Genomic DNA, 27,511 nt, shown 5'->3' with positions numbered 1-27,511 from the left:
TAACTGTGTACTGTAGTCTTCTTCATGGGTAAATAAGGCATCCCCCTGAAAATAAGCCCTAGAGCATATTTTGGCCTTCCAAAAAAAATAAGACAGTGTCTTATCATCGGGGAAACAGGGTAAAAGAAAAAGGCTATACCTAGGTTTTATCCAAAGCTAGTGTTAGATTTTGAAAGTAACATAGGCTGGCAGTTACAGATCCTGTTCCAGTAAAATTATTCTTTGTATAAATATTTTTAAATGTGCAGTCTGAATTGTCCAGGTTTTGAGGTTATATGTTTTGTGATAGGTGTGGTGATATGATCGTGTTTAGATATTCCTCAATAGCCTCAAAGAATTCAAAGCTACTTTGTGAAGACCAAATGTCTTTGCAAACCCCTATACCGTATTTGCTTGTACAAGCAGGGTGACACAATAGTAGGCTGCAAATTCGATCAGTGCAGAAACCAGGGCTAGGCGTGAGGCCTATCAGGTCATCCCACTACACAATGGGCCTGATTTATTAAAGCTCTGCAGAACATAGGACTATCATGGGTGAACCTGGGTGATCCAGCAAATCTGGAATCATTTGCTCCATTATATAGAAAAGATAACAAGACTTAAGTATCAGCTTTAAAGGGAGGCATGATAGTGCTGTTTATTGACTTCAAACATCCAGACATAATTCTGCTTATGTACTAAGCAATAGTCAGACCTCAGGGCAGGGCAGTTTAGGGTTTTGGCCCCCAGTTCAGACAAATGTTGTGAAAATGAACAGTGCAGAGAAGGGCAACTAAACTGATAACAGGCATTTAGGAGTCCAGCTATAAGAAAGGATTAGCTGAACTAAATGTTTTCCCCCTTGGGAGAAGTAATTTATGGGGGATGTAACCATATACTATAAAACTAGAAGACTTGTTGCAAAGTTACTCACTTTAGGGTTTTTGCAAAAGATAAAAGGAACACTGAATGTTTTAAGGAAAAGAGGTTTAATCTCTGGATTTGGAAGGGACTTTTCATATGTGGAATAGACTACCTCAAGAATAAGTTTTAGCAAACTCAGTAGACTGAAACAGCTGGATGCATTCATCTTGTTTTAAAAAGTAGTAAGAGCTGCTTAGTTCAGAATTACAATTGAATGTAATATTTGATGTACCTTATATCCTAAACCATGTTCATACCCCAAACCTATTTGGTGTATTTCAATCCTATTTGATAAATAAGAATAAATACCACAGGTCAACAAAAAAAAAATAGTTTTGATAATCATCAGAAACCACAGTAAACTTTTCTAAATCAGTTTTTTGAGCAGATTTCAGATCTTGATGTTTTCAGTTTTTCCCTAACACGTACAGTTCCTGAGCTAGGAGTACCAATTTAGTTAACATTGAACATGCATGTACTAAAACGTAAGAACCATTGAAGTGAATGTTAATACATCTTCAGTGTGAAGTAAAATAAGGCACACTGTGGTAAAGATCTACTGAACAGTGCCAACCAGGTACCATTGTTTCTTCAGAAATGCGTAGGGTATGATTTTCTTGTGTACTCCTTGTCTGGATGTACTGGTGAAAATGTTCTCCTTGTTCGTCACTCACCATACCAAGATTTTCCAGGAAGAATTCTGGATGTTAGTGAAAGAAATGTATTTTTTAATGACATGCAACAACAGTTTCTAGTATGAATCAAGCAGATTCTGAACTCCTTCCTTGTATGCAGGAGACTTTTGGTTGCCCATAAAATTTTCACACAGGCACTTGAATGCATCCCAAGCTCATCTGCTGAGACAGATTGTTTGAAAACCTCATCCTGCAAAACAGACTTGATCTGTGGCCCTATAAATATCCCTTCCTTCATTTTTGCAGTGCGTATGTTTGGAAACTTCTCAACAAGGTACTGAAAACCCATGAAGTTTGATTTACCCATGGTCTTTATCAAGCCTAACTTGATATGGAAAGGTGGCAAAAATATTTTATGTGGATCAACCAGAGGCAGAAACTTGACACTGCTTGTTCGGGGCTTATAGGTATCTCTTGGTAGCCAATCAAGCTTAACATAATAGTCTCCCATAAATCGGCTGTCCTACAGGCATAGGAAACAGCAATATTTTGTGATCTTCCGTACATTCCCATCAGCATGCCAATGACCTTTAGATCCCCACAGATGTTCCACTGGTGTGTTTTATACAGGATTGCTTCAAGTAGTAACTTCATGTTGTCATAGGACTCCTTTAGGTTAACAGAATGGGCAATCAGTAAACTTGGTTTGGAATTACCATTATGCAGTAAGACTGCTTTCAAGCTTCCTTTAGAGGAATCAATGAAGATACGCCATTCAGATGAAACATCCTCTGAGAGCAAGTGTCTCTGTTTAAGCCTTGAAGCAAGAAGTTCTGCTTTGTCTTTGGAGAGATTTAGATCACGAATGAGATCATTCAGCTCTGCTTGTGAAAAGGTCTCTGAATCTTCATCCGCCAAGTAGTCAGATCAGATGATTCGGGGGTTGTAACTGGCTGAAACTCTAGCGCATTTCTCATCACCTTCTACAGAAGCAAGTCCATCATCATGTGGTGGTACCAGAACTGGCAATGAAACATCATGGGGAACAGGCCTAATTACAGAATTGAGGCTGGGATATACAAATTTTGTGCTTAGTTTTACCTGAGAATCCACTTTTGTTGACGCGGCAAAAATAGCAGTCGATTAGATGGTCTTGCGGTTCTCTTCACACCATCGGGATTGCAAATGGCAATGCCGCTTTACCCCGATTTACCCCAGTCACACAGTCGGTTGGAAATACTGGTACAGATGACATGTGGAGGCAAGATTTATCCTGGTCACCAAGTGGACAGCCGAAATATTATTTGTATATCTTTTTAGTTCTGTGGTAATTTGGCGACGTTCTGCTTTTGTTGTGAATAAACCACACACGTAACAGAAACTCTCTGGATTATTAAGGCAATTTCTAGGCATTATGAGAAATGAAATCAATCACAGTTAGTGCGGTCTCTAACCTTAAAAAAAGGAAACGGTCGTTAAATTTTGTAATATGGTAATGCTATTTAAAATGAATTTCACACATTATATAATTAGCTGCATCACAAAAACTAGACGTACTGGTGAAAAGCTGAACACAGATTTGAAATCCGCATCAAAAATACTACAAAGCCCACATGAAATTATATCTGATGAAAATGACATGTTGACCCGTGTAATTGAAGAAATTACATCAGTAGACTAATAAATTAGTTGATTATTTTAAATTAAGACGTGAAATGCTCCTAAAGGCAGATGAAGTATATATCCCTACCAATAAAACATTTTTAAAATCTCTCACTTTCTTATATACTTTAACAGGGCATTCGTATTTTAAAAGTTTTTTTAATTTTTTTTTTTTAATATGTTCATTTTATTAAAGAACACCAGCAATCCTGCTTTGAACTCTGTGTTTAGTTACCTAATTTATGGGCTAAAAACTGAATAAAAAATATAATAGAAATTGCCCATATGGCCATGCTAAAGCATATTAAACACATTTTGTCCAATTTCACCAGTCATTGTCAACTTGAATATTATGCAGCCTCAACTATGGCTTCTCAAGACTTTAAAACTAAACAAAACCCTGCTTTGCTCACCTGTCCCTACTTCATTGCCGGACAATGTCTTTTTTTTCGATCTTCGTGCCATATTATTTGGCTGGGCCAGCAAGATTTAACACCCACACAGGCCTGTGGGAGTTCATTTAGTCCCTGTAAGAACAGGGGAAGCCAGCAGGTAAGAATGATATCACCTATTTCTTTCTGCAGTGATAACCTGCATGATCCAACAGTTTTAAAAAGTAAAACTTTCATGTGTTTATGTGTTGAGATGCATTTCATAAAGCTAGACAGCCCATTCAAAAAGAATGGGCTGTAACACAATCTCAACACCAGGAAATTTTAGTCCTGATGGATTTTTTGCATGTCACAGTATAACCTGAAGAAAAATTGGGGGTAAAATAATCATCATCATTGGTGTCAGTGACTGCAATAATAAACAGCATATTGTTCTCAGTGACTGCAAGAACAACCTGCACAATGTTGTCAGTGTTTCTAATATTAACCCCCACATGGATGTCAGTGGATGCATTATTAATTCCTGCTGTAAATCACTGTAAAAATATCTTTCAGCACTGGTGTCAGTGGCCACACAAAAAAAAACATTTTATCAGTGATAGCACAAATACATCCACTTTTGTCTCAGTATAACAATATTACCTTCACATTGGTAAAAGCGTTACTTACCTGATTAAACTCTCCAGCACTGTTCTCTATCCCAAAAAAAAGTATGATCAGACAGAGTAATCTCCGACTGACATTTCCTGTTTTTTTCAATGCCAAGGGCAGGACGCAAAGAGCATTTAAGCCCACAGAAACTCTGCAATAGCATGACCTGTGAACAACAAGTGGAAGACCCAGCCTAGGAGAAGACTGCAAAACTGGGGGTTAGCAAGCCTCAAAGCCTGCAGCTAATGTGTTGAGCACCAGGGGTTTACATGAACAGGAGACAAGTTCAAAAGTTGAAGTGAGTGCATATACACAAGGGGTCAAAAAGTGGAAAATCCTATTTATTTAATATTAATAATAATAATCATAATAATAATATTTGATTAGAATTGTATATCTGTAAATGGAAGTGGGGTAACACGTCTGCACCCTTTACTAATTCAAAGGGAATACGGTAACATGACATACATGCTCTCACTTGTATTGTATCCCACCCTGCCAGTCTCTTTTGGGTCCCTTGCAAAATGTAATGTGTATCTGATATACCTAGTGAACGCTCTGTTTCCAATACTTTTAAGTTGTGAAGTGATTGAAATGTTTTATTAGTTTGCATTGCTGAACATTTTTAATATTATATTCGGTTATCAATAGGTTTGTGTACATTAGGCAATGGAAAGTGAAAACAAGAAGTGACCCAAGTGTTACAGGAAGTAGGGACAGCAACAAACACAGCTGATAGACATGGGACCGGAGCAGATAGAAAAGAAGGGGATAGCAGCTGTGACATAGACCAGCCAACTGAGGTCAGACAGATACACAGGACATCTACTTACTATCATCTGCATGTTTGGTGAGCAAAGAGGGATAAACAGTAGTCAAATATTTAGTTAATAAAACTTCACTGCTCAGAATAGATATCCTTTCTCTAACTTTATTTCTTAAATATATGAATTTATATATATATATATATATATATATATATATATATATATATATATATATATATATATGAATTCCTTTATATATAATACTTTAATAACAAATTCTATAACAAATGCCACATGCCATGAACAAGCTAAACTAGCTATCAGGAAAAACAGCACGTCAAGATGATCCAGAAATGTAGGCAGCTAAAGGTCAAAGTTAACCTTGACTTTTCCTGTAACAGGCTACCTTGGCTTAACCCCTGCTGCTACTTGGGACTCTCCATTTTTGAGGTCACCCAGTACAAACTAACAGTAAGGATCAGGTGGTAGAAGTGTGGAAAAGCTTGGCAGTTTTTTACTAAAGGTAACCCCACCCCACACAGCAGTAATAATACATTTAGTCATTAGCATATGATTATATATATATATATATATAACCTGGTATGTCTGTGTGTGGCTTTTCATGCCTGGCGTACCAAGGTACTGACTGGGTATAGGAATATTGTAGGCCAGATTTTTCCAATCTTGTTTGAGTGATAGAGTCTAAAAGGGAATACAGTCTTTGTCCTGGATAATACCAATACATGGTTTGACAAAGTAGAAAAACTGTGTGGTTTCTTGCTTCTTTAGGGAAAAGAGAGTTCATTCTTCAGGGAAAAGATGTGCTTGAACCACATATATTGTTTTGATGGTGGAGTTAGTACTGTGTAAGAATAGAGATGTCTGCAGCCAGTCTCACAACAAAATTTGGTCCAATAGTTACCTCTTACAATATTCCTATACCCAGTCAGTACCTTGGTACCCCGGTTAAGACTTCTGGAAAGGGGGTCACCAATACCTGGCCTTTCTCCCACTAGTAACCCTAATAAAACTATCACAAACAAACATAAAATAACACTTTAGGAAGCAGTTTCAATACTCTTCAGTGGCTCATTCCATAAGTTTCCACCTGATATTAGAACATAAAGGACACTAAATAATACATGTCTCCTAAACCCCCTGAGGAAGTCTTCATGGTGAAATGCGTCAGGCTCTGGGACTATCACTCTGTGACCCTATACTTATCATCAGAATCTCCTGTGAAACACGAGTTCAGTGTCATATCTATATAAGCACAGTACTTTTATGTATAGCTGAAGTAACAGCTTAGTAGAACCTTATTTAATTTATAATAAAAATTGTTGTAAATTACCTACTTTTAATTTTCTCATTATGAACGCCTACAAAAGCCTGTTTTTTCTCTCTCATTCTTTTTTATCTAATTGACATTTCTAGGCTCGCCGGCTATATTTCTACCAGTATACCCCTCTTGGACATTCAATTTTACCACCTATGTTAAGAAAAATATAACAGAAAACTCTAGAAAATTCACAGGTAAACAAACATTTTCAGAACTCTTTAGGTGGACATGAGTTAAGTCAGAAACTAAGGCAGGGGAATGTCAATCGTAGTATTCAAGGCATAAAATAAACCACGGACTTAGGTCACCTCCTTACCTTTTGTTAGAAGAACTGTTTTTTTTAATCTTTCCTCAATAGAATTAGGTCCTTATTATACAAGTAGCCAGCCAGCCTCCATGCTATTTAGACAGGGGTGAGTTTAGGACCATAAATAATATTGTATAGCACAGTTTAAAAATTCCATGAAATGTAAAAATTATTGATATGACAAACCAAAAGTGAAACTAGCCTATTTTTCAAAATATTAAAAAAACTTTTTACGTTTCAGACTACCAGATATTAGCATATAATAACTGGGTTAATTTGCAGGGCTCATTAATAGCAAAGTTCAACAAAAAAAAAATATTTTCACTTGCTAAGGATTTTTCAATATATTTAGTGTATTTCAGGTCTGCTGAATCCAGAAATGACATCAGTTTCATTGTATTTGCTCTAGTTCTTGGGATACAATCGGAATAGACGATTTTACCAACAACAAATGTTAACACATAATTATAAAAATCTTTATTTACACCAATGTTTTGCATTTGATATATTAAATGTAGCATTATTTTCATTAAACTTTAATTTGCCTTCGTTTTATGCATTCATTTTTTTTTTTACAGATTCAAGTAAAAGTTGTTTAAATTACCTTAATGTATTTTGCTACATTTGTAGTGAATATTCTCTGCAAAAACAGAGAAGAAATATTAAGGAATTTGTGTAACAAGAATCTTGCATATTTTGGTAATAAACTGGGGGACCAAGATAAGTATTGGGCTCCCCATATGGTATGCAAAACTTGTGTAGCGTGTCAACATCAGTGGAAAAATGGAAAACTGAAAAATTTAAAATTTTGTGTACCTATGGTATAGCGAGAGCCCAAAAATCATCATAATGATTGTTATTTTTGTGCTGTGAATGTAAAAGGTTTTGATTGTTACAAGAAAAACAAGTGGGAGTATCCTGGAATCGGCAAGACACCCTGTGCCACATGGTGCTGATATTCCCATACCAGTGTTCCGTACACTCCCTGATATTCCTGTATCCGACATGAAGGATATACAGGGTTTGGAGTGTAATCCAGGAGTAATCCAAAACATGACCTAAGTCTGTCAAAACAAGCATCTGAACTTTTAGCATCCAGGCTAAAAGAAAAGAACTATTTGAGACCGGAAGTTAAAATACCAGTTTATAGGACAAGAAAGGTGACACTCCTACTATATTTCAGTGAAGATGGAGACTTTGTGTACTGTTGTAACATCACTGGACTACTAGCCCATATGGGAGTACCTGAATATGAATCAGAAGACTGGCAGCTTTTCATAGACAGTTCCACTCAAAAGGTTGAAATCTGTTTTACTGCATAATGGTAACTGCTATGCATCAATTCCAATTGGTCACTCAACAAAACTTAAAGAAGAATATGAAAATATCCAAATTGTCCTACAAAAGCTTTGCTATCATGAACACCAATGATCCATATGTGTTGATTAAAAAATGGTGAACTTCCTAAATGGACAGCAAAGTGGATACACAAAGTACCCATGTTTCATCTGCTTGTGGGATAGTGGAGCAAAGCAGGATCACTGGAAAAAAGTGACATGGCCTCTAAGGGAAAACATAAAAAAGGTGCAGTGAACACCAAAAATGAGCCAATAGTTGACAAAGAAAAAATCATTCTCCCTCCCCTACACATAAAGTGGGGAATAATTAAGCAATTTGTTAGAGCTCTGAACAAGGACGGTGATAGCTTCAAATACATTTGTAGATTCTTTCCTGGATTGAGTACTGAAAAATTAAAAGCAGGACCTTTGATGGACCTCAGATTCGGAAACTGATAATGGATTCAAATTTCACAAGTTACACGACTGATACTAAAGTTTCTGCTTGACACAGCTATGTCATGGTTGTCAAGAAGTTCTTGGGTAACCATAAAGCACAAGCACATTATGAAGAACTGGTACAAAACTTTCTCTTAAACTTTAAAAATGTGGGTACTACTATGAGCATAAAGGTACACTATCTCCACAGTAATTTGCAAAAATTTGCAGAAAACCATGGGGATTTCACTGAGGAACAAGGGGAGAGGTTTCCTCAAGATATAAAGGTGATGGAAGAAAGGTATCAGGGTAGATGGGATAGACACATGATGGCAGACTACTGCTGGAGCCTTCAACGTGATTTTCCTGATCATCAGCATAAAAGGAAATCATACAAACTGAGATTTTCATTGACTTCTTTGTGATTACTTCTGTAAATATAACGAATATAGAATATATTGTCATTAAGTATTTCAAAAATGTAGTTTTGTATACGTAGGCATTAGGTTCTCTATTAGGTTATTATTGAGGTAAATATTTCAAGAACTAGAGCCAATCTAGCAAAACCAATACCATATTTGGAATCTATGCATCAAACATAACCTAAAATGACTTTTATCTGTCTGACCAGTCTGATTTATTAGATAAATATAAAATGTTGTTTGTATATCGCATATTAGCTGAAGTCTGTTTAGTTCTATGTAAATATTCTATGTTCCTTTTACAAAAACATCACTGTCTGTATGTCAATATATTCAAATACACAAACATAGTAAAACACAATCATACCAAATGTACGTAATAATTTCATAGTATTAAAACACCACCTAGTAGTAGCTAGTCATATATAACTTGCTTAGCAATGTTGAAGACAGTTTAGCACTCACTTCACTGGCTTCAGTAGTGTTTGTAGCACCGATAGTTACAACTTAGTCGTTTTAATCCAAACACTGTGATGACATAAAATGTGCAAAGTCCGATTGCCCAGCACATACCTCCTGATGTGACAGTTGTAAAAATACCCTGTTCTAAAGTCTAGGTAATAGGCCTTGAGTTACATTACAACAGGTGTAAACTGTTGTTATACTGCCAAGGTAAAGATGATAAAATTATATATGTGTATTTTTTATTATACATGTGTGTATTAAATTATATGCTAAAGTTACTTGCACCTGTACCTTCCTCTTTTTAGGGATGATCTATGTTCCTCACTATACTGGGCTGCATGTATAAGGTATTGTAAGGTATGTTTTCAATATTTATTTAAACTGATTGAGTGGTAAAACATATTAAAACATTAAACATTGATAAACAAGTCCAGTATGTGACTGCGTGAATGAAAACCTTCATAGACAATTTCTACATTAGGAAACAAAACAGAGATGTAGTATTATTACATAAAGCTGGCAATTAAATATTTCATTTACTTACACAGTAAAGTATGCTTGCAATTCTCAAATGTCACTTCACATCACATATTTAAGAGACCTTTCATATGGAAGGAATTTTATATTATTTTAATATTATATAAATGTTATAAGTAGGGCTGCCATGGGGGAGGGGAGGTACTTCCGTGTCTGTCCCCATTCAAATGAGCTAGACTTGCAATGGTGGAAATTTTAGATATGGGGAAGTGGGACCCAGAAATTTCTGATGGTGGTCCTGTCTTTAACATATACCATGTATCGTACAGTATTTTGTTACAGGGACCTGAAAAAATTGTCACATTCCCTCCACACTAGAATAATATTTACTGCTAGATTTCTTTTTGGTTTTCATATTTTTATTGTCTTGGAACATGCCATTTAATTTAGTTTTTCTACACTATTCACCATGAATAGACACGCAAATTTATAGTTTTGTGCAGAAAACAAGAGTTTTACTCTGCCAACTGAAGAGAAGCATCTTTACAGCATGATAATATCACCACCGTGCGTCATAGTGTGGGATCATGTTTACATTATTTTGCAGTGTCTAAATTGCTCTAAACTTTACATTTGATTTGATAGCCAAGAAGATCAATTTTGATTTATTAGACCATAAACCTTTTTCTAGGTACCTTTAAAGTCTTTTACATATAATGTCATGTAAATTTAGAATAATAGTAACTGTCTTGTTGACAGTTTCACATATAGGTGTAACTTTTAAAAAGTTTTTACATTATTACAACATTTCCAATCTTAGTCATAGAGGCTTTTAATTATTCATCAGTGCATATAAATCTTTTTACGATTTTACCTGCCTTTCAACCAACTACTCATGTAATACAAGTAGAAAAAAAGAGAAGACCAAAAACTTTTTTGGCAATATTAAAAGATTGTTTAATATAGTTATAGGAAAGGACCTTAATAAGATCCTTAGCTAGACATAGTGTTCCTATTATAGCAGGGTAGCTCATGGATCAAAGTATACATTTCACATATGATCAATTTCAATATTTGTAAATCCTGTCCCATTTTCCAGTGTGTTTTGCCCTAAGGCTTCTTCAGGGGATTCAGAGACTTGACTAGTTTTGTCAAAAGAAAAACATATATAGAAAGAAAAAAAACAATATTACATATGTACAAAAATTATATACGGAAACTGTATATTATTGAACCAAGTTTCCAATTTTGTTCAATGTTTAACAAGTTGACACAATAATTGCAAAACATTTAAATGATAATACAATGTAGGTATTATCAAGTAATTATTCTAAAACAGTTATGGTAATTTTTGTAAGTTTTGGAATATAAATAGGGAGTCATATGTGATGGTCTGAGGAATCATAGTTGGTATATTCTAGGAGTCTCCATATGAAGTAGCTGGATTTATGTGGCCTAGATTGAAATACATGTACAGATCCTACTTAGAAGAGTCTGAGTAGGATGAGCTTAATTGCAGGTATTAGAATTAGTTCAACAGAAATTTTTTGTGTACACTTACTTGGGTAGTAAAGAGTAACGGTAATTTCACTTGATCTCACTATTATGAATTGGTCCTATAGTATTTAAAATACAGCAGTACACAGTATCCTCCATGTTTATCTAAGTTATGGAAAAAATAAGCATTATTTATAAACAATGGGAAAACAATTACTTAAGGGTAGCAAAATAGCCATAAAACTAATATTTACTTACTAAAGGTAAGTTAAATGGTATTTGTTTATTCACATGTTATGATTATGTAGCAGAATTATATGTATAAAAAGGAGTGCAAAATAAATTGTGTTTATACTAGGTTTAAAAGAAAAGGGGGATATGTGATTGTCAAAATCAAATCAAAATAAGTTAGTCTAAATCAAGGGTAATAGATTGTACTTACAGTAACTGGTAGGAATTATAGCTTGGAGTAGAGTCACTTTCAAATATGGCATGCTTCAGCAAGATGGGAGTTTCCTTATGGGAATAATATATTTGTAAAACACATGTTTAATCAAGGTAATGAAAGCAACATGCAAGAGATAACGTCTAATCAGTTTAGTATAAAATAAATCTTACTTGAATCGTTGGTGGGAAGTGGAGACAACGGGATGTCAGAAGCCAGCTTTAAAGGTTCTGGTCTGCCGGCATTCCGTTCTTATAAAGGTTAATAGCGCGTGATTAAATTTTAATTTTTAAATTTCAATTAAACCATTTTTGTAATCATACCTATTCCCTGCAAAATGTAGGTGTAAAAATGTGTGATAGACTGACATTTCTTATAACACACCAGTCTCGTCCAAACTACTTATTTAAACATATGCATACTGCATATAAAATCTATATTAATGTATTTAATATTATGGCTCAAATTCTGGGCTAATCACAGACTTTTGAGTAATTTTTCAATGTATTACTTGGTATCATATCATCATGTCATTGTGCAGACCAAGAATTTGCTAAAGTAATGTAAACAAATTTTCAATATATTACCTTGTATCACTCTGTATCACATACAGGGCTATTTTCATTTTATAATTTTGTATAACATTAACTATATATCATAATAATATGTTGTTATATGCTAAAACCCTTTTAACACACATTCATGGGATCACTCTGTACTACCTCATATTATTATTATTATTTATTATTTTAAGTATACATTCATGTATTACTTGATATCATAATATCATGTCATAATGCCAGTCATTGCTGTTGTTGTTCAATCACTGCAAATGCCTTTTAATACCCTTGGTCTTACAAGGGATGGGCTGAGCCATGCCAGGCTTAATCTGTTACACAGCTCCAACAATCCGATGCCCGGGACATGCCAACTAAAAACCATCTGACAAATCTGATAAAAGGCAAGTGAAGGCTAATGGGTACCATCAATATACACCCCTGTGCGGTGTCAAGGGAGGGGTTTTACCTCCTTTGACCCTCCATACATAAGACATACCTGCATGGAGTACAACACAGACGAAACATCTAGGAATCAGGGAAGGGACAAAGTAAACACACATCCGTCTTCAGATCGATCATCGCACCTGCGCGAGAAATCAGCACTCGCACAGTAGGAAGGACACATACTCTTTTACCCTTAGGACAGAAGCCCATACATCACAGTTCTCAGGATGCACAAGGCGCACATGCCGGCTGGTAAGCAGGAGCAGTAAATTAAATCACATGCTGTTAACCCTTATCAGAACAGAATGCCGGCAGACCAGTTCCTTTAAAGCTGGATACTGGCATCCTGTTGTCTCCACTTCCCACCAATGATTCAAGTAAGATTTATCTTCTATTAAACTGATTAGACAAAATCAGACATGATGTCTCTGCCCACCGAGCCACTCCAACCATACCCACCCCTTCCACCTGTAAATCTGCCCACCGAGCCACTCCAACCATACCCACCCCTTCCACCTGTAAATCATCACTGGCCTCCCTCAGCCCTGTTACTGTGGACGAAGTCCTAACTCTTCTCTCATCATCTCCGTCTACTACATGTCCACTTGACCCAATTCCCTCTGATATACTCCGTGCCCATTCCTCCACCCTGGCCCCTGCCCTAACCGAACTATTCAACCTCTCCCTTTCTACTGGTAAATACCCCTCAGCTTTTAAACATGCCATAATTCTCCCTATCCTAAAGAAACCCTCACTGGACCCCTTCCTACCCTCCAACTACCGTTCTATCTCCCTTCTCCCATATGTCCCCAAACTTCTTGAACGCCTTGTCTACAAAAGACTCACCCATTACCTGAGCACCAACTCTCTCCTTGACCCCCTCCAGTCTGGTTTTAGAGCTGCCCACTCCACTGAAACAGCCCTTACTAAAGTGGCCAATGACCTCATCAGAGCTAAGTCTCAAGGCAACTTTTCCCAGCTCCTTCTCCTTGATCTTTCCTCCGCTTTTGACACTGTTGATCACCCCCTTCTAATACAAATCATGCGCTCCATTGGTATCAGTGACACTGCTCTCTCTTGGTTTGCTTCCTATCTGTCTGACCGCTCCTTTCAAGTTTCTTTCAATGGTAACTCCTCCTCACCGACTCTCCTCCCTGTTGGGTGTTCCCCAAGGGTCAGTCCTTGGACCGGTTCTCTTTTCTCTGTACACCTCCTCTCTCGGTAGTCTCATATCCTCCTTTGGCTTACAGTACCATCTGTATGCTGATGACACTCAAATTTATCTGTCCACCCCTGACCTGTCTCCACCAGTCCTTGATAAGGTCTCATGCTGCCCGTCAGCCATCTCATCATGGATGTCTGACAGATTCCTGAAACTCAACCTGGATAAAACAGAACTCATCATCAACCCCCCCTCAAATTCCAAATCCCCCCTGACATATATCTAACTGTTAACAACACTGTTATTCGGTCCTCCCCTCAGGCACGTTGTCTTGTGTCACCTTTGACTCGGCCCTCTCATTTACCCCCCATATTCAGAACATTTCCAGGTCCTGTCACTTTCACCTACGCAACATCTCCAAAATCCTACCTGTCCCCCGAGACCACCAAACTCCTTGTACATGCTCTTATCATCTCCCGTCTGGACTACTGTAACATCCTTCTCGCTGGTATTTCACTAACCCAACTCTCTACTCTACAATCTATCATGAATGCTGCAGTCAGACTCATCCATCCTTCCCTCCGCTCCTCTTCCGCTGCATCTCTTTGTAGTTCTCTCCATTGGCTTTCATTTCACCTTAGAATCAAATTTAAGCTCCTGTGCTTTGCCTTCAAATCCCTACACAGTTATTGTCCTACTTACATTTCTGACATGGTTAAAAAATATTCCCCCTGCTGATCTCTCCGCTCCTCCAATGACCTACTAATGACTTCCTCACTCATAACCTCATCACACGCACGGATACAAGACTTCTCTAGAGCTGCTCCAACTCTCTGGAATGGTCTTCCTCGTCCAATTTGGCTTGCTCCTAGTTTCTGCTCATTTAAAAGAGCGCTCAAAACCCATTTCTTCAAACTTGCCTACCCGGCTTCATCTGTCATTTGAAACCACCACTACTTCCCACCACTACATATCTCCCATCCTATTGTGTGTGAAATTCCCCCACCTACTAGATTGTAAGCTCTTCGGGGCAGGGTCCTCTCCTCCTGTATCATTGTATTAGTCTGTCATTTGCAACTCCTATTTAATGTACAGCGCTGCGTATGTTGGCGCTATATAAATCCTGTTTAATAATAATAATAATATTAATAATTAGATGTTATCTCTTGGGCATTGCTTTCGTTACCTTGGTTAAACACTTGTTTTACAAATATATTATTCCTGTAAGGGGACCCCCCCTCTTGCTGAAGCATACCATATTTGGAAGTGACTCTCCTCCCCTAAAATTTTTAAGTATTCCATCTGTAACCCCATTACTCCAAGCTATAATTCCTACTTATCACGTACAATCCATTACCTTTGATTTAGACTAACTTATATTGATTTACAATCACATCTCCCTCTTTTCTTATTAAACCTAGTATACACACACTTTAATTTTACACTCCTTGTTATAGATATATTTCTGCCACATAATCATAAGAAGTGAAAAAACGAATACCATTCAACTTACACTAGTAAGAAAATAGTTTTTTGGCTATTTTGCTACTCTTAAATATTTGTTTTCCCATTGTTGATAAATATTGCCTATTTTTTCTATTACTTGGTACACAGCATCCTCCAAGTTTATCTATTTCAAATACTAATTAATTCAGAACGGTGAGATCAATTGAAATTACCGTTACCTTTTACTACTAAAGTAAGTGTACACAAAAAATTACCGTTTAATTCTAACACTAATAATTCATAACGGTGAGATCAATTGAAATTACCGTTACCCTTTACTACCAAAGTAAGTGTACACAAAAAATTACCGTTTAACTAATTCTAATACCTGCAATTAAGCTCATCCCACTCAAGACTCTTCTATATTACATTTACCTCAATCTAGGCCACATAAATCCAGCTACTTCTTATGGTGACTTCTAGAATATACCAACTACTATTCCTAAGACCATCACCAATGACTCACTATTATCCAGGGAACAAGTTCCAAAACTTATTATCAAAACTGTTTTAGATGAATTACTTGATAACTTCCTACATTGTATTATCATCCAGATGTTTTGCAATTATTGTGTCAACTTGATAAACATTGAACAAAATTGCAAACTTGGTTTAATAATATACAGTTTTCTTATAAAATTTTTGTATATATGTAATATTGTTTTTTTCTTTCAATATATATTTTTCTTTTGACAAAACTAGTTAAGTCTCTGAATCCCCTGAAGAAGCCTAAGAGCAAAACACATCGGGAAATGAGACAAGATGTACAAATGAAATGATTCATATGTGAAATGTATACTTTGATCCATGAGCTACCCTGCCATAATAGGAACACTATGTCTAGCTAAGGATCCTAATAAGCTCCTTTCCTATAACTATATTAAACAATCTTTTATTATTGCCAAAAAAGCCATGTTTAGTCTTCTCTTTTTCTCAATTATTGAATCAGGCTTGGCAACTGTATTTACTAGATACTATAAGTAGTTCCTTTCTTGTTAAATCATTTTTATATTTACTGTTTTCTTGTAAAATCTTAAAGTGTTCTTTTTTTTTTTATGCCATGATACTGACTAAATGGAAGTTCGACCTTTCAGATACAGATGAATTTTTAGTATATTCACATTCATTATAAATTGAATTTGTTTTATTTGTTAGTGTTAGTATTAAAAAAATACATTCGGGAAATTTAAAACACTGTAATTCAAATGGAAATATATCTGCCTGCTTTGTGTTAGAACCATAATTTTAATTTCATCATAAAAGCGATAAAAAATTGCAGAAAAATCCTTGGAAGACAATCGGAAAAAAAAAATTGTTAGACCTCCCAAAAATCACTATATTTCTGTCCTATTTAACATAATTCAGCACTTTGCCAAATAAATAGGTCAATAGCTGAAATGTAAAAAAAAAAATGGTTCCATAGCATAAATGAATATTTACTCAACTTAGGAGTTGAGAAAATTAGCTATTGAGCACTTAGTCTAGTCCTAATATGTTAGCTGCCCGAGTTTAATATTTTGACTATATATGACTAAAAAATGAAGCAAGCAAATCAGAAAAGCAAGTCAGATATCATTTTAAGCATAGATGTTCGATGTCAGTAGAAGTACTGACATAGTTCAGAAGAGAATATACTGAAAGGGAGTTCAGCTGGCATACTCTATACTTTTCCAGCACAGTTCTTGAAGACTATTGTTTGGTTAAGTGTCATCTAGCCCTAACTAATATTAAGCATAATATTAAGGGAAACATCATCTTTAATAAAGCAAAGGTAACAGTGCACTAAAAGACACAGAGCTACATTTCTATCTGGTAAGTAATGGCTGAATCAGGAAAAGATTATCACATTTACAGGAAAACAGTCACTCAAATGAGTAAATCAGACTAGATAGTGTGAATCAAGTAGAAAATTATTAAGAATCAAAGAAGTAACCATAAAATCAGAACTTGCCTGGCAGGCATAAAAAATATCAAACTTTAACTATCAAAACAAAATAGGAAAGGTTGTACCTTCAAGGATATCAAGAATTGACAACAGAATAAGGAGTATTATCAGTTACCTTTTTCAGAGAAAGGTAATAAGATTATTGGTAGGTGATGCTACAGTTCTTTTAAGCAATATGTAGCTTTTATAGCTCAGTACAGCAGATTCTAGAGAAGAGTGTCAGTACTAATATTATGCACAAGTACAACAAATTAATTGGGGCTTATTTAAAAAAGCTCTCCAAGGCTGAAGAGCATACACTGTCATCAGTGAATCTGGGTGATCCAGCAAACCTGAAATGGATTTCCTAAGTCATTTACTATTGTTAGAAAATGTTTTCATAGACCAGATCCATTCCAGGTTAGCTAGATCCCCCATCTTCACTGATGAAAGTGTATCCTCTACAGCATTGGATAGCTTTAATAAATCAGCCCCATTGTGAGCTCTACATGTACAATGCAAAGATTTTTTTCAGGCAAGGTTTGTTTTATATTTTATTGGTAGTTTTAGGACTATTAAGATTTGAATGCAGTCCCTTTAACCGCCATCCAATTTTGTGATTTAATGGGCACACTTGTGTGAAAAAACTAAAGCAATTAGTACTCTTTTTATGGAACAGTGGGGCTAGCATTTTCCCAAAAGTAGAAGACTGTTTAAATAAAACACAGTTATTTTTGTATGTTTATTTTTCTCATTTGGAACATGTTGACTCGATTTTTTTCACTTACTGTCTGGTCTGTCAATGGTGGTAGTACAATAGTTTTCTCCATTGTGTTCATCACTAATTTCCATAGCTCCTTCAAAACGCGTTTCAGAACAGTCTTTTCACAAATTTTAGCAAACAGGGTAAGGCTAAAGAAAAAAAAATGTCAGGAAGACTAGATTAGAATTTAGAATTCAGTTATAATCAACACTTTTTCTGTTCAACTACAGCATAATAACCTGGTTGAATGTTTTCCTCATCCTGATGTAACTATGATAAAAAGAAGATATTCTTCTAGAATACCTTCATCCTCATAAATTTTTACTATTAGATGATGCAGTTTTTCCTGAAAGAATGTCTGTTACATTTTTAACACAAAACAACAAAAAGAAAGCCATTTTTTCATTTGGTGTTCCAAAGATCTACTTAGTGAAGGCCAAGGCTCTTGACAGCCTGTAGTGTACAAGAGTAAGAAAGTTTAAACAGTAGCAGATTAGATGGAAAAAGGTATACCAATCTAATAGGCAACCTGTCAGTTGACATATTTGCTAAGATCAATACCTCAACCATCCCAATTTTTTCGCCCACTTATGCTCCTTAAGTCATTATGCACAGCATCTACCACACTGAGGGGCACCTTGTACTATGCTTATCAAACCTTACTCTCGGCACAGACTGCCGTCATCCCCTTTTTTGTGACCAAGTAGGAAGCTGATCTGGGTATTCGCTTTATGGATGCACAACGCGATCACATGCTCAATTTTTGCCATAAAGTAAGACCTGGAGCAGGAGTGACCAAAAGGAGCATAGGCAAAAGGGCTGCATGACAAGGGGAGGGGGGTAAGGTCAAGGAGGGGACAAGTTGGGTTGGACAATAATTAAAAAAAAAGGTGGAGATAATAGGTTTGATAAAGTTCAAGAAGGGGGGGTGGTCATCAGCCATTTTGTAAGACCAGGGGCTGAGATTCATCTTACAGTTGCTGTTCTTGTTTGCTGTAATCATGGCTGACTTAGAGGAGATGCTATCCAGGTTGTGAGAGACTGCACACCAGCATGGTCAAGCATGGCTCCAGGAGAGTGACTTGTTCAGCTTCTACCTGGTGAGGCAAGGGGAGAGGGGGAAGGGGGGCCAACTAACATGCGGCCTCGAAGGGTTCACCCCCCAGAGCGCCTGAGTCCAGAGGCTACCCCCAGGGCTCGCCGCCACTCCATTAAGGACCCTCTGGCTCCGCCAGCTAGGCCACCCAAGGCAAGGGCTGTGCGGAGGTCTGGGAGGAATCCTCGCCTTAGGCGGAGCCTGCGTGGCTTGGATGCACCAGTGTCCCCTCTGGGGTCCCCAGCCACTTCTACAAGAATCGTGAGCAAACAGCCGGCCATAGTAGGTCCTTACTTGCTGCCAGCACAGTCCAGCGTAGGAAGGGATCTGATCTACAGCAGGTGCCAGCCTGTCTCCGTGTGCGGCCGGCACCTTAGAGAGCATCAGCAACAATAGTGGAAAAAGGGAGGACACTGCTGAACCTTCGGAAGGATGCTGCCCTTTTTAAATAGGTATCCTGATAGGGTGGCGGCGGGGGTTTTGGAAACAGGTCTGCGGGAGGGTTTCAGGATCCCTTGCTCCTTAGTGTGGTTTCCACCGGAGGCTAGAAATCTGCGGTCAGCTCGAGACAATCCCGAGATTGTGAGAGGTAATACATCTCAAAAGGATATTTAGGAAGGTTCTAATTATGTAGCTCTATATAATTATGGCTGGATTTTGCATAGGTAAATGTACGAACAGAAACAGACAGGCTTTTCCAGGCAAATATTGTCTATATATTTAATAGTAAAACATTTTAACACCCATACGGCTGGGCTGCGGACAGATTGGCTGATGAATAATATACGGACACATGATACAGTATGAATATAAAGTATTGAACACACATATTTCACTTAGCACTGTTCCATTTAATTACACTTTAATATGGACTCCTTCATACATTACATCCAGACCCTATGATACGGTTTGTGAACCCTAGGGATGTACCGAACCTACCGTCCCTTATCTGTTGAGTACAATTTTACTGCAAGTATATGTTATTGATCTCATGTGATCCCCTGAGGAAGCCTAATAAGGCATAACGCGTCGGGTACTGTGACATATCCTTGAACTTTGTCAATAATAATTTTGTACCAAACAAAACAAATTGAGAACAATAGATATTTTATTGTCAATATATGTATTGTGTTTAGAATAGTCAGTCTCTTTTTAGAGTCAAGACCATTTTAAAATGTTTCACTAATAAATATATACACAATATTTGCCCTTGAAAAGCCTATCTGTTTCTGTCCTTACATATTCATATTGTGAGAGGTAAGTTGAAAAAGAAATTAGAACTAGGCAGGTTGTGGGAGCCGTATCAGACCCCGCCCCTGACAGATATAGTGGTGTCACCTTTGGGACTGGTTTCTAAGAAGGAACCTAATAAGTTTCCACCTGGAGGGTCCGTGAATGAGGCCATTGATCCTGATTTGTGTTCAGTCCAATACGCCTCTTTTGATTGCGCAGTGAGATGGGTGCAGCAATATGGGCAGGGTTCTTTGTTAGCAAAGGTGGACGTTGAATCAGCATTTTGCAGCATTGGGAAGGAGCTTATTTTGTTGACCGGTGCCTGCTCATGGGTTACGCCATCTCCTGCTCACTGTTTGAGACCTTTAGTACTTTTTTGGAGTGGGTTGTATGGGATCTGGCAGGGGTGAACTCAGTCATTCACTATCTGGATGACTTCCTCTGCATCGGTCCGCCGCAGTCAAAGGTCTGTGGGGTGTTGTTAGGGAGACTGGAGAAGGACAAGACTGTGGGACCCACGCCTGTCCTGTCCGTTCTGGGGATACAGATTGACACCGTTCGCATTGAATGTAGTTTGCCAGCGGATAAGTTGAATGACCTAGTGAGGGTGATTGCTTGGACTTATGACCGCAAAAAGATGCGGCTGAAGCAATTGCAGTCACTTTTGGGGAGGCTCAACTTTGCATGTTGTATAATTCCGATGGGCAAGATATTCTCCAGAAGATTGGCTAGGGCCATGGTGGGGGTGCACTCACGGGTGCATTATGTATGGTTGGGGCGGGAGGGAGGATTTAAAGATTTGGAAAGCATTTCTGGAAAAATTAAACGGAAGGTCATAATGCCAGGGAAGGGCATTTACGAGCATCGACATGGAGCTTTTTAAAGATGTGGCTGCATCTGCCGGTTATGGGGCCTACTTTCAAGGGAGCTGGAGTGCAGGCCCGTGGTCTCTGGAGTGGGTGGACACGGGTTTGCTTTCCAATCTGGCACTGTTGGAAATGTTTCCTATAGTGGTGGCCTTGGACCCTTGGGGTCATAGGCTAGCTTGTGTTAGCCAGTATGAGGTGTTATTGTTCGAAGCAGCGTTCACCCTTGCCTTTTTTGGGGCTTTCAGGGTGGGAGAGTTGGTGAGTCTAACTAAGACTAAATTGAGGGGTTTATTGCTGGAGGATGTGGTAGTGACAACAGAGGGTAGCCTTTCAATCTGGATTAGGAGGTCAAAAGTTGATCAGGGAGGGAAGGGGTTTGGCTTCACTATTGGGGCAATTCGGGGTTCCAAGGCCTGTCCAGTAACAACAGTAAAGGAGTTTTGTCAGGTGCGTCCAGCCGTGGGGGGGGCCTTTTTTGGTGCATGAGACGGGGTTACCATTATCAAGATATCAATTTTTGGCAGAGTTTAGAAGGTGTTTGGGAAAATTGGGGCTCAATCCTAAGGACTTTGCGTCTCACTCATTTAGGATTGGGGCAGCCACAGATGCGACCAGATGGAGTTTGAACAAATGTAAAAACGCATAGGTAGGTGAGAGTCTTGCCGATATAGTTTGTATGTGAGGCCTCATTTGGTTTAAAGCAAGAGGGAGATTGTCATGAGGGGTGGGGGGTGCATATGTTTACAGTAGTTGATGGTGGATACTCTGCATGTCGTTGTGTTTCGTTTCAGGCACAGGGCGGTGTCTCATTTGGATACTCAGCCATTCATAAGCACACTGGGGTGCAAAGTGAGCAGATGTACGGCCGTCAGTTGGGTGTCCTACAATCCATGGGGTCCGATAGATGGATCAGCATTCCTGGTATGCTTTGGAATCGGGTGGTGTTGGAAAATCATCGGTATGCTAGATTGGATAGGGCGCCTGACATTGTAGTGCTGCATGTTTGGGGCAACGATCCAGTGGGAAGGTCATCTCAGGAAATAATTAAGGACATTAAGCGTGATTTTTTTACGCTTGAGTACCGCTTTCCCCAGTATTATTATAATATGGTCAGATTTGGTGGCCCGTACTTGCTGGAGGCTGGCTAGATCTGTGGATTGGGTAAATAAGGCCAGAAGAAAGGTGAATTGGAAAGTTGGCCGCTTCTTTATAAGGAATAGAGGATTGGTTATTAAGCACCATGAGCTGGAGGATGACAGGCAGCTTCTTCGGGGGGACAGGGTCCACCTGAAAGAGGTGGGCACAGATTTTTGGGCCCTGGGAATCTATGAAGAGATTAATCGAGCTTTGAGGGTGTGGGGGGGGGGGTGCAGGGCAGAGGGGTCATCCTGGCACCCTAATGGCGGTTGAGGTCCACAGGGGTGGTAGGAGATACCAGGATGATTTGGAAGAGGGAGAACCCATCTCAGGTTTGGGGACTCTCAGAGTAATACAGGAAGTTGGGAGAGGAGTTCCAAAGGAAAATGGAGAGGGGCTACGCACAGGCGAGGAGGACGTTTCAAAATCGGTGCAATGCGGCTGGAAGCAGGAACAGAAAAAGTGGTAGTCCCTCTGGGAAGATGGCGGGGAATTAGGCATTAGAGGATCTGCAACTAGGGATGGGTAGAGTGGAAGGATTTACAGGTTTGAAGGGGTTTTGTTGAACAAGGTACAAGTTAAATTATGTCATGTTAAGAATATGTTAATTTATGCTGGATGTTAAATTATTGAATAGAAGACTAATTAAATTGTGTTTAATAAAGCGACCTGAAAGGCCATTGTCTCAATGCGTGGGTCTCTGTGATCATTAGGTGGTGGTGGGGGGGGGGGGTGTAAAGGTTAGCCTCTGAGCTACCTAGGCCAAGCCTCCATATGCAATAAATATCAAGAGATTAATTTTAAAATACTGACCAGGTGGTACAGACTGCCCGACAGACTAGTTAGATTCTACCCCACTGTTGACACATCCTGGTGGAGATGCAAAGCAGCTACAGGCACGTTACTGCATGTATTTTGGGAATGCCCGAAATTAACTAATTTCTGAGAGTCAGTGGCTCATTTTGTACACAAACTCAGGGAAGTTGATTTTGGGTGTAAGCTGGAGCTGGTGCTGCTCCATGTAACATAGCCAACTATTACCCAGTGGCTATGTAGAGTAACGGACATAAAAAAAATGGAAGACACGCTATCCACTGGCAATGACAAATCTGAAAAATTCAGGTAAACTTGGTTTTACTGGTCCCAATTCTGCACTTCCACAGATACGCCTCGCTATGTCGTAAAAGTAAGGAAAGTGAGGAAGTGTGATTTTTGAGATTTATAATTCAAGCTAGGTGCCATATTATTTACAGGCTGAATTATGAATGTAGTATTGGTTGTTCCCCCTCATTTTATGTTTTTATGTTTTTTTGCCATGATCTCAGTTTTGCTCATGATTTTTTCTACTTCCTAAAAAAAAGAAAAACCCTTGAGGTATCGACAGTTATCCCGGTATGAGGTATCCCGGTCATAATTGTAGATGTTTTGCACAATCCCAAGAATATTACAGTATTGTTACATTTCTATGTTTATTGTATTTGTTTGCTGCTGGTTGAATCTCAATAAAACATTTAAATATAAAAAAATAATTCAACCTGCAAAATTACTAAATATTAATATTGCCTGAAAAAGCATGACCTATCTTAATTTTTACCTCTTTAACCTCAATATTTTTTTTTTTTTAATTCCCTTACTTCTTAAATTGCTTCTGTACTAACATATAAAACATATACCGTATTTTTCCACGTATAAGACGCTCCGGAATATAAGACGCACCCAATGTTAAAGGAGGAAAATCTAGAAAAAAAGATTCTGAAAGATTATTCCCCTTCTGATCACTCATGTGCCATTCAAATTCCCTTTCTGATCACTCTGTGCCTTTCAAATTCCCTTTCTGATCACTCTGTGCCTTTCAAATTCCCTTTCTGATCACTCTGTGCCTTTCAAATTCCCTTTCTGATCACTCTGTGCTTTTTTTCCATTGTACGGCAGTTAGGACAGGGAACAGCAGGTGGCGCTGTGCCGGCTTCTTCCGCTCTGCACTACAGACAGGAGAAGACACACGCTGCTACCAGAGGAGAGGAGACAGACGCTGCATGCAGCCAGCGAGGAGACGAAACACACGCAGGATCGGGTATCGGGTGAGTATATTATTTTAATTATTTTATAACACATTTAGTCGTATAGGACGCACTAACTTTTCCCCCCCAGTTTTGGGGAAGAAAAAGTGCGTCTTATACAGCAAAAAATACGCTAAATGTAACTTTACATGTAATATGCACTGTTTTTACCTATTATTTTAGGAAAAAATGTAAATAGTTACTATTATTATGTTTAAACAAACAATATTTTAGCAGGTAACATGATCATATCTCCCGCTGTTCTGACAAATTAGTCTAGAAATTGGCTGTGAACAATAAGGCAAACTCAAAGCTTAGTGATGTTATTGTATCACATAAAAAAAAACATTTTGCAAAAACAGACATCTAGGGGCATATTTTTAAGGCAGTTAATGCACCATTTACCAAATATTCATTAAAGGTGGATTTTTTACTTGTATGTGTTTTAAATTAAAGCAATGCATTAATCAGCTATGTACATTTGGTGAATGTCACAATTACGGCTCCATAATAATGCCCTCATAGGAATAAATATTTGTTGCCATCTAACAACAATAATATAAAATCAATGACATTGTGTTCTCCTTTCTTGAAAATGCTTAGAACCCTTCCTTTAAAGGTTTTCATTAATTTTTTTTCATACTTGCTGTCTAGCGGGTCCAATATAGGTTGTAATACGTTATCAGCATCCTGGGCCACACTGCTGCAGTTACTGGCAGGTACATTTCCAGTGCCTTTAACCTGACTAAGAATGTCTCCCATTTGTTTCACACACTCCTCAATATGTGGCTGGAAACTGACAAAAAACACATGAAAATAAGCCATAGTGATTGCATATAAAGTTATACAGTGATTCTACATTGCATGCATAAATAATACTTATGGAATATGAACATTTTGGTAAATTTCAAGCATAGGGGTTGATTCAATTAAGAAATATAGACAGTTTACTTAACTAAAAGAAATATTCCGTGGGATATTTCACTTAGTTTTGCAAATGAAATGAAACTGATTTTAAAAAGGTAATCATGAACAAGTAAAAATCCAGCTTTTTAAAATTTTCTTCCACATTATTGGGTATCACTTGTTTACACAGGAAGCTCCACCCAAAATATCCCTACCAACCTTAGTACCTTTTTGGGGGATTAGACAGCATCTCCTTCCTTTCCTTGCAAACATGACCCCATCTTTTTGTTGTTACATAGTAGGTCAGGTTGAAAAAAGACATAAGTCCATCAAGTTAAACCACTAGAGAAATATACATATCCCAGATATAAAACCCTATGGACACAGTTGGTTCAGAGTAAAGCAAAATAACCCTGTTACAATTTGCTTCAACGGTGGAAAAAAATTCCTTCCTTATTCCATGAGGCAATCGGATGTTCCCTGGATAAACAGTCTCTTATCTTAACAGGCTCTGTTATCTTTACTTTAAAGCCTCAATACCCAGTTAAGATCTGTGCTTCTAGAAAACATCCAGCTTTTTCCTAAAGCAATCTATAGTAGTTGCTGAAACTACTTCCTGAGGGAGCCTATTCCACATTTTCACCTTACAGTGAAGAATCCCTTCCTTATCCGGAGCTTAAACTTCTTTTCCTCCAGACGCAAAGGGTGCCCTCTTGTTCTTTGTAATGATCCTAAAGTGAATATTTGGGAAGATAGTTCCCTATATGGACTACTGCATATTCCAGATGTGTTTTGACCAATGCTTTGTACAGGGGAAGGATTATGTCTCAATCTCTAAAGGTCTCGATTTCTGCAGAAGCCCCAGATTCTTTTCCATTTTTGAATCCCCCCAACTGCATTCCCCCTAAACAGTATGAAGCATCCATGTTGTTAGCCCCCAAGTGCATAACTTTACATTTATCTCTACTAAATGTCATTTGCCACTTGGCTGTCCAGCCAAACAGTACATCTAGGTCTGCTTCTAGATTATAGACATCCTGTATGGACCTAATTCCATTACATAGTTTGGTGTCATCTGCAAACACAGAAATGGTAATTTTATTACCACACTCAATAATTTATAAAGATGTTAAACAGTAAAGGTCCCAACACTGAACCATGGGGTACACCACTAATAACCTTAAACCATCCAGTGTATGAATTATTATTCACTACTCTCTGGATGCGGTCCTTAAGCCAGTTCTCTACCCATTTACAGATTGACTTTTCCAAACCTATTGACCTTACTGTGGGGTACTGTGTCAAATGCTTTAGCAAAGTCCAAGTACACTATATCGACTGCTATTCCACTGTCTACCTGTTTACGTACGTCCTCATAAAAAGAGAGTACATTTGTTAGTACAAGATTTGCACATTTTATCTCCTTTTCACATCTTTTGTTATATTCTTTAAAGTTTTCAAATGATGAAGGTGATCCTTCATTTTTATATTTTTGGAATGCCTTTTTATGTTCTTTATGGCTTTTTAACATCAGCTGTGAGCCACGTAGGTTTGAATTTTAACCTCTTTAATTCCTATTAGAATATATTTTTCAGTGTACTTGCGTGGAACAGACTTGAAACATTCCAATTTCTGTTCTGCATTCTTGAGGACAATATTGTCTCCCAGTCCAAGCCACAGAGAGTTGCCCTTAATGATTGAAAATTTGCTCTCTTAAAATTAAATGTTTTTATCGTTCCTGTTTTTACTTCCCGTTTACAGCTTACATTAATTGAAATCATATTATGGTCACTGCTACCTAGATTATCTTTTTTATGCACGTTGGTTATAAGCTCTGCATTGTTGGAAAGAACTAGGTCAAGCAAAGTATCATTTCTAGTTGGGACTTCTATAAACTGTTCATAAAATTATCTTCCAATAAATTCATAAATTTCCTCTCTTTTGCTGTTCCTTTAGTGCTATTAAGTCAATATCCGGGTAGTTGAAATCTCCCATGATTAAAACCTTACCAGTTTTTGCTGCTTTTTCTATCTGTGCTAGTAGTTGATTCTCTATTTCTTCCTTAGCACTAGGGGGCCTATAGCAGATTACAATAATTAATTGTGTGTTATTCA

General features: G+C 37.8%; 1 protein-coding gene and 1 long non-coding RNA gene across 2 annotated transcripts in view; one reads left to right on the top strand and one right to left on the bottom strand.

Moving 5' to 3' along the window:
* Nucleotides 1-27,511, bottom strand: part of UNC13A (unc-13 homolog A) — a 192,199-nt gene that overhangs the window by 33,563 nt on the left and 131,125 nt on the right. The window contains exons 34-36 of the mRNA XM_072404972.1: nucleotides 25,135-25,287; nucleotides 18,122-18,245; nucleotides 5,077-5,082 (exon numbers count right to left, since the gene is read on the bottom strand). Coding sequence (XP_072261073.1) covers nucleotides 5,077-5,082; nucleotides 18,122-18,245; nucleotides 25,135-25,287 — 283 coding nt within the window. The remainder of the gene's footprint in view (nucleotides 1-5,076; nucleotides 5,083-18,121; nucleotides 18,246-25,134; nucleotides 25,288-27,511) is intronic.
* On the top strand, nucleotides 4,962-7,196 carry LOC140326415 (uncharacterized). Its single transcript, XR_011919870.1, has 3 exons — nucleotides 4,962-5,093; nucleotides 6,445-6,543; nucleotides 7,009-7,196. It is a non-coding gene; the product is annotated as an uncharacterized lncRNA (long non-coding RNA).

Source organism: Pyxicephalus adspersus, chromosome 3, assembly GCF_032062135.1.
Source record: "Pyxicephalus adspersus chromosome 3, UCB_Pads_2.0, whole genome shotgun sequence".
Taxonomy (NCBI): domain Eukaryota; kingdom Metazoa; phylum Chordata; class Amphibia; order Anura; family Pyxicephalidae; genus Pyxicephalus; species Pyxicephalus adspersus.
This window is presented reverse-complemented; position numbering and strand designations above follow the sequence as displayed.